The sequence below is a fragment of the Notothenia rossii genome (genome assembly GCF_949606895.1).
Source record: "Notothenia rossii genome assembly, contig: scaffold_679, whole genome shotgun sequence".
In the NCBI taxonomy this organism is placed as follows: Eukaryota; Metazoa; Chordata; class Actinopteri; order Perciformes; family Nototheniidae; genus Notothenia; species Notothenia rossii.
In genome coordinates this window covers 1,894-10,336 of record NW_027639984.1, presented here as the reverse complement: position 1 = coordinate 10,336, position 8,443 = coordinate 1,894, and the positions used below count along the sequence as shown (strand labels likewise).

The following is an 8,443-nucleotide window of genomic DNA, read 5'->3' as shown; positions in this document are numbered from 1 at the left end:
TGCATCTGATCTGGAGTCAGCTCTGTGTTTACTGAGAGGAAAGCTGCTCAAAGAGCCTTCAGCGTGCATCTGATCTGGAGTCAGCTCTTTGTTTACTGAGAGGAAAGCTGCTCAAAGAGCCTTCAGCGTGCATCTGATCTGGAGTCAGCTCTGTGTTTACTGAGAGGAAAGCTGCTCAAAGAGCCTTCAGGGTGCATCTGATCTGGAGTCAGCTCTGTGTTTACTGAGAGGAAAGCTGCTCAAAGACTCCAGCGTGCATCTGATCTGGAGTCAGCTCTGTGTTTACTGAGAGGACTGACTGGAGCACAAAGGATGCTTCAGTCTGACTGTATTGAATCTCCATTAGATGGTAGCAGTTCATATTCTCAGTCAGAGCATGCTTTGGGTCCCAGAGGATGCTGTCGGTCAGCCTCTCAGGTTATTATGGTCTGCTGAGTCAGGAAGTCTCTGACAGGGTGGACCAACAATCTTTGATTTGTTTCTTCTAACTCCTCCTTGCCTCTCTCTCTCAGGTGGTGAACGATCTGGTGTTCAGTGGATCCAGTGATCAGTGTGTCTACGCCCACAACATCCATGTGAGTCATCCTCAATATTTGTCCAACATGATAAGATTTGGTGTTACAATTTCAATACAATAATGTGTGTAAGAGAAGTGATTTGCAGAATACACTTGAGTATTAATGACGGTTTATTCCCTGCAGACTGGAGAGCTGGTGCGTGTGTATAAGGGTCACAGTCACGCTGTTACCGTGGTGTCCGTCCTCGGGAAGGTGATGGTGACCGCCTGTCTGGACAAACTGGTCCGAGTCTACGATCTGCAGGTCTGCACCCTCAAAACATCATAATCATATTATCAGTCTTTTAAATACTCTCTGAAGTAACTCTTTAACCTGTGTTTCTGTCACAGTCTCACGAGCAGCTGCAGGTTTACGGAGGACACAAGGACATGGTGATGTGTATGACTATCCACAAGAACATGGTGAGTATCCCTTTAGCTATATGCAAGGTAAACTGGGGAATTAAACACGGATCTAAGTATTAAATAAACTCCTTAGACACCCTTAACCCTGCTTCTAATTCATGTATTTGATTGGCTCTTTAAATGAGACGTGACATAGAATGTGTGACATGCTGATTGGGTCATTATTGTGGGAGTCAATGTAACTATTGTAAATCAAAGAAAACCTAAAAAGACAATCTCCGTAACTTAATAAAAACACGAGACACTACATACTGATATACACCTGAACATCAGCAGGAGAGGACTCTTTAAAGTAGAGACACTACATACTGATATAGACCTGAACATCAGCAGGAGAGGACTCTTTAAAGTAGAGACACTACACCCTGATATACACCTGAACATCAACAGGAGAGGACTCTTTAAAGTAGAGACACTACATACTGATATACACCTGAACATCAGCAGGAGAGGACTCTTTAAAGTAGAGACACTACATACTGATACACACCTGAACATCAGCAGGAGAGGACTCTTTAAAGTAGAGACACTACATACTGATATACACCTGAACATCAGCAGGAGAGGACTCTTTAAAGTAGAGACACTACATACTGATATACACCTGAACATCAGCAGGAGAGGACTCTTTAAAGTAGAGACACTACATACTGATATACAACTGAACATCAGCAGGAGAGGACTCTTTAAAGTAGAGACACTACATACTGATATACACCTGAACATCAGCAGGAGAGGACTCTTTAAAGTAGAGACACTACATACTGATATACACCTGAACACCAGCAGGAGAGGACTCTTTAAAGTAGAGACACTACATATACACCTGAACATCAGCAGGAGAGGACTCTTTAAAGTAGAGACACTACATACTGATATACACCTGAACATCAGCAGGAGAGGACTCTTTAAAGTAGAGACACTATATACGGATATACACCTGAACATCAGCAGGAGAGGACTCTTTAAAGTACAGACACTACATACTGATATACACCTGAACACCAGCAGGAGAGGACTCTTTAAAGTAGAGACACTACATATACACCTGAACATCAGCAGGAGAGGACTCTTTAAAGTAGAGACACTATATACGGATATACACCTGAACATCAGCAGGAGAGGACTCTTTAAAGTAGAGACACTACATACTGATATACACCTGAACATCAGCAGGAGAGAACTCTTTAAAGTAGAGACACTACATACTGATATACACCTGGACATCAGCAGGAGAGGACTCTTTAAAGTAGAGACACTACATACTGATATACACCATCAGATCTTCATGCATGTGTTTTGTGTTTCAGATCTACACGGGTTGTTACGATGGCAGCGTGCAGGCGGTGAAGCTGAACCTGATGCAGAACTACCGCTGCGGGGTAAGAGGAGGGACATCTTTCTACTTGCATTGTTTAAAAAAGATATCTGAAATAACTTAGTTGAGTTTATTACAGAAAATCTTTCTTATTTCCCTAGGAATGCATTTCTGTCTTGACCTCACCTGTTGAACACAGACACAATATCCTGTTTTATTTAGATGTTGTCTGTCTTCCTTTTCAGTTTGTGGTAACTTTTTTACGCTCCGTCTCTGCTTTCTATATCTGACCCTATGAATACATTGTGATGGCCTTTGAGTTTCTTTATCCCTTGCTCCAATGAGAGAAATATGTCTTTCTTTATAACGTCTTTTATTTTCAGTGTCAATAGGCGCTTTCACACCAAGTGCTTTGCCGTACTTAGTTCCCAGTACGCACATTTCGGGACTATACTGGGAAAAGTACTCCGGTGTGAAAGCGCCTAATAAAGTGTGTGTGTGTGTGTGTGTGTGTGTGTGTGTGTGTGTGTGTGTGTGTGTGTGTGTGTGTGTGTGTGTGTGTGTGTGTGTGTGTGTGTGTGTGTGTGTGTGTGTGTGTGTGTGTGTGTGTGTGTGTGTGTGTGTGTGTGTGTGTGTGTGTGTGTGTGTGTGTGTGTGTGTGTAGTGGCACGGCTGCTCCCTGGTGTTCGGGCTGATGGAGCACCTTCAGCAGCACCTGATCAGCGACCACAGCTCCTCGTCCTCTCAGAGCCTGAAGTGCCGCTGGAAGAAATGTGACGAGTTCTTCTGCACCCGCAACAGCTCCAAGCAGGTACAACACACACCGTCATCACGTCTATTTGGTACGTAGAGCAGAGTCCTGCACGGGTCTGATTTTCAAGACCCGCACCCGCGACGTGCAATACCGAACCCGCCCCGCTACCCGCACATATTACCAATTAGTTCCGCAACCCGACCCGAACCCGCATATATATGAGCAGTGAAAACGTGCAATTATTAACACACGCAGTTGCATATTTCTCTCAAAAAGCGTGGGATGTTGTTTATTCTCTCCATCTAGGAGGACACCAAAAGCCTCCCAGACGTTGGGTTTCGCTCTTGAGGAAGTGTTGGAAAATGCTGTATTCTCCGCTAGAGAGCTTCACCTCAGCCATTCAGAATGTGGCGCGCTCAGAAGCAGATTGATGCGCTGCAGACGTTATGATTATGCACGGTCCCGCGGGGGAGCGGTCTGAGGATTTAAACATTAAACTAAATTATTATTATTTAAATATATTTATTATGCAACACCCGCGACCCGATCCGCATCATCTTTGTTTTACCCAGAACCGAACCCGGAAAAAAGTGTTTGAAAAAATACCACCCGCAAATCACCTTTTTTGCGGGTCACCCATTGGGTACCCGACCCGATGCAGGACTCTGACGTAGAGCAGTAGCTTTAGGTCTAAGAGCTTCATTTACGGCAGTGTTTCTCAAAAATGCTTCACTTTTTTTCAAATAAAGGGTCAAATTCATATACTAACAAATACCCTTAAAGCTGAAAGACACTCATCCATCTCTAAATGAACCGCCAACCATTTTAAATCATTCAATAATTACATATAGCGAGATGGCAGTGCAGTTGCATTGAACTCTAGCTTTTCCATAAGCTTCATTGACAATTTGATGAGAAACAGGGACATTACAGCTCTTACGCTGCTGTTTTTAAACAACAAATGTATGTTTTTGATTCGTTTAAAACATTTTTGTGAACACATTTTTCTTATTTTGAGACAATTGCACTGTACATGGCAATATAACATGTGCTTTATCCAACTTATATTTGCCTTTTTAATGAATATATAATAGAATTATTATTTTTTGAAGTATGCATAACTGATATTTTATTAAATATATCTTTTTTTTTCTAATACATTTCATGCTCCCTCACATACCTGGTGGAGAGGATGCTAACACACACATAGGAAAGGTGTTATCAAAATACATTATTATACATGTCTGAACACACTGATATCAAATAAATAAATACAATCCTCTAATTTGTTTTTGTTTTTTAAATATGGTAGAAACACTATAAAAAGTAAAACAGATATACTTTGAATTCTTTACAGAGCTGTATATCTATATAAGTAAATACATATTTTTAAATGTATCTTACCCCTTAAAATCGCTTTGCAACACCAGAGGCCTGTACTACGAAGCCGGTTCAACCTAACCTGGATATGTTTGAGTTACCCGGCTTACCTAATCCAAAACAAACGCGCTCTCGCTAAGCGGTCCTACGACGCGGGTTATCAACTCGTTAACTCAAGCCAGCCGTGTCCTATCTAGTTAGGTGCGCGTTCACATGAAAGGGGCGGTATCTGGAGCATTCGACCAATCACAAACATGGAGAAGCGTACTGACAGCGCAGCGTCATACTTCCTGAATGAAAAGTCAACTATAATATTAGACACATATGAAGAAGTTAAACTTTAAACATCCATGACTCAAACACTGTATCCAGGATCAAAGCCACATAGCTGCACCTGCAAGGTGAATACAGCTGGTAACAGAACAAGTGTTTGAATGCGTACATTAACAGGTTTATGATATCACTGCCCCGTCTAAGACACCATCTGACTTTAATTACATTTGTCTCGAGTGTTTCCTCAACTTAATGTGTTGCTTCAAATAATACTTCTGCATACAGTATGTGACACTGAGTGTTGCACGGCCAGATACGGCTCAGCTGACTCAGATAAGGAGATATATGATACATTATGATGTGATATGCCGCGGACTGTACTTAATGTTACTCTGATCCGGTTACTTATGTTGTGGCAGATATCTAAGTAAGTTTTCTTAACGCTAATGTTATAATAGTCAGATTGCTCTGAAGATGGGAGGTGATATTCTATTAATGTTCACGTTCACACAGTCGGTGATTTTTGCCGGCCGTCTTTCCTGCAACGGCAGCTTTTCTGTATTTCCTTTCTCCTGTAATATGACTTGATCGCTTTAAACTCCGCACACTGAGCTCTGATTGGTCAGCAGGCAGTGCTTTCACTGAGTTGATCTCTTATCCTGGAACCTAACCAGGCTAGCTGTTCAGCATCAGTTACCATGGAGATCTAGCCCGCTAAAAAGAGAACCAGCGTCGTAGGACCCGAAACCCCGAGTTTAAGGAGGTTTTCTTTCTAATTTATTGAATTCGTGTTGTATTTATTTTGCAGGTGTTGCAGCTGCACATGCAGAAACACGCCGAGGAGGAGACTGAAGTGGAGCCTTAAGTCCTCCCCTTTGCCCCGCCTCCCCGCCTGTCAACCTCCCATATTGGGGGGGCGCGCTCCTCTAACGACGACTCCATCCTTTATGTTCGGTGTTGGAATCCAACCATAAAACTATCTGAGGCTGTTCCTGCCAGCAGTTCCTTTTCCACTGACCAAATATAAGACCCTTTTTTTAATGAAGAAACTCCAGTGTGTTGCCGGTGTGTTTAAGGGGGGGGGGGGGTCGCGCTTTTATGTTGAAACAGTTTGACGACTTCTTCGTGGCATGGGCTCAGAGATGTTTTTATTGTTGTAGTGATTTGTCATGTCGAGCAACGTTTTTTTTTTTTTCTCAAGTTGCCATTTTTAACTTTTTATGACAAGTGATTAAAAGTTTTTACGTTTTTAGTATTTTAGTGTCCTTGAAGGAGTGTCCTTGAAGTGACAAGAATACCTTTTTTGTTTTGTTTTCAGGGAATCGTTTTTGAACGTTTTGCTTAGGGTTTACGGAAGAAGTTGGGGGTAACATGAATATATTTTTGGGGGGATCTGGGATAAAAAAAAAATTAAGTCAGAATTCCGAGATTGCAGAATGTTTTCTCAGATTTCTGACTTCAGTCTAAAAATGTTAATTTTTTTTCTCAGAATTATGGCTGTTTAATTCAGACTTTATTCTCAAAATTCCGACTTTAATCTAAACAATTCCGACTTTAAACAAAACAAGTCCGACTTTAATCAAGAAATTCCGACTTTAAACAAAAAAATATTCAAATTTAATCGCAGAATTCAGATTTTAGTCTAAAAAATTCAAACTTTAATCTAAAAATTCAGAATTTAAACAAAGAATTACGAATTTAATCTCAGAATTACGATATTAAACAAAAATAAAATCAGACTTTCATCTCAGAATTCTCAATCCAAAAACTAAATTCTCCCGTGGCTCTTACGCTCGACCGTACGGATGACTTCCCTTTTCTTTCTTTTTTAGTTTTTAGTTTTGCTCGGTGATAAAAGGAGTTGAGGGACTTTGGTGCAGTGTTGTGTGATTTGGCCTGAAGTTGCCATTTGAAAAATTTGCCGTGAGAACAGAGCCGAGACGTGATGAGTGTGTGTGTGTGTGTGTGTGTGTGTGTGTGTGTGTGTTTGTGTTCCTACATGTTTAGGGGTGTTTAATATTCCTAAGTGCGGACAGAGTGTTTTTCCTTTGTCCGCAGAACCCGAGCGAGTGTTCTGAGTATCGTTCTGTTTTTACGACCCAATCTTTATTTTTGAATTTGAATTTATTTAATATATTCGTAGCATGGAGGAGGCGTGTTATTTTCCACAGTGAAGAGAGTTTTCTAATGAAGTGTGGAGGTGAAGGAAGTTTCGAGGAGGTGTTTGACGGAAAGAATTAGGATTCATCTCCCATGCCATACTCACCCTAAAACAACTTTTTTTTAAAACTAATTTTAACCCGTTTAAAAAAGCCCAGCTGATGCTCTTTTTGGTGTTCTCACAGCCGCCATTTTCCAAACTCGCCTCGTTTTTTTTTTTATATATATCCGAGGGAAAGCGTGCACTTCCCCTCTGACCCGGCAACCCTGAGTTTCTTCAAGTTTTTCAGTTGTTATCAAAGTTTTGAAGAGATACTTTTTTAAGCAAGTGCAATGTTAATAATACTAATTATAATATTAAAAAATGGTGCAACATCATAAAACAAATCTCCGTGTCTTTTTCTTACACACCACACTTTCTCATCAACTGCACCAGCGACGCAATAACTACACATTCATTTTATTTATTTGGTTAAAATGGTTAAAAATGCAGTACACTCATTTGACCAAAGCCTTAATAATAAGGAAAAAAAATCACAAAAAAGCAGCAGTCCAACCCTTTAGCCATACGCTTTCAAATCCATGTTTTAACCTTTAATAAAAAATCATCAGCTCCACATTTAATCATGATAAGGGGGGGGGTTATATGTCCTGTTTTCTGGAGCTGAGATGAACAAAAAAAAGCCTGAGTTTGTCCATCCAATGTGACCGATTCTTCAGAATGTATCCACAAAAACACGTGGGATGCAATGGGATGAAAACAGGGTGTTGTGTGAGTTTTATTCCCCAGAAATATAACAGTTTTTCAGAGTGATTTGAGTGTTTATTCACCGTCCACCAGAGAGCCGTGAATGAATACAGGAAGCATGCTACTCATTTTAAAACAGTAGAAGAAGTAGAAGTCACTGTGACAGAGAAAAGAGGTTGTGTGTGTCTGATGCCTGAGAGAGAATACTGAACAAGTGTTTCTTTTAAAATAAAATAAAGAAGGCTGAAAAGGAGAGACTGATGTTTGACAGGATTTAGAGAAATAAAGGTTCTGAGACCTACACAGAGGCGCTATGAAGAGTGAAGCATGGTGGACATTTCTGGAGAGGAAGAGCAGATTCGGGGGGGGAGATTCGGTCTGAAGGTGAGGATGATGAGAGCTAACGACGACACACTGAGTTTGAGGTAAAGGCGGCAGGTCTGGTCCTCGTGGATCTCGCCTGGAGGAGGAGGAGCCTCTTCAGGCGTACATGGTCAGCTGGAGCCACTGAGGAAGAAGAGGGGGAATACAATATTAATTCACTTGTTATGAACATGTCCTCTCTTCCTGCAGCGGTGAAGCTGTACAACCATAATGACCCGAGGTAGACCCCCCACACAGAAACTGGAATACTCCTGATGTGCAATAACAGTAAATACAAAACTTTGTGCAATATCAATTTCACGTTTATTACCATGGTGTACAATTCTGCTCAGCGCAAGTTCAACCAGGAAGACCGTCTTTTCTCATTCATATTACTATGTCCATGTTACTACTCTCTCTCCTCTCAATAAGTGATCGGGGAAGTCACTCTCCAGCTTAACCAAT

General features: G+C 41.1%; 1 protein-coding gene across 1 annotated transcript; it reads left to right on the top strand.

The window, feature by feature from the left end:
- Positions 1-512: 512 nt before the first annotated feature.
- On the top strand, positions 513-5,902 carry LOC307027185 (uncharacterized protein; the record flags this gene model as incomplete). Its single annotated transcript, XM_079695387.1, has 6 exons — positions 513-575; positions 702-821; positions 908-979; positions 2,293-2,364; positions 2,965-3,111; positions 5,516-5,902. Coding segments are annotated over 6 exons (531 nt in total), but the record flags the coding sequence as incomplete, so codon positions are not given.
- Positions 5,903-8,443: the final 2,541 nt, after the last annotated feature.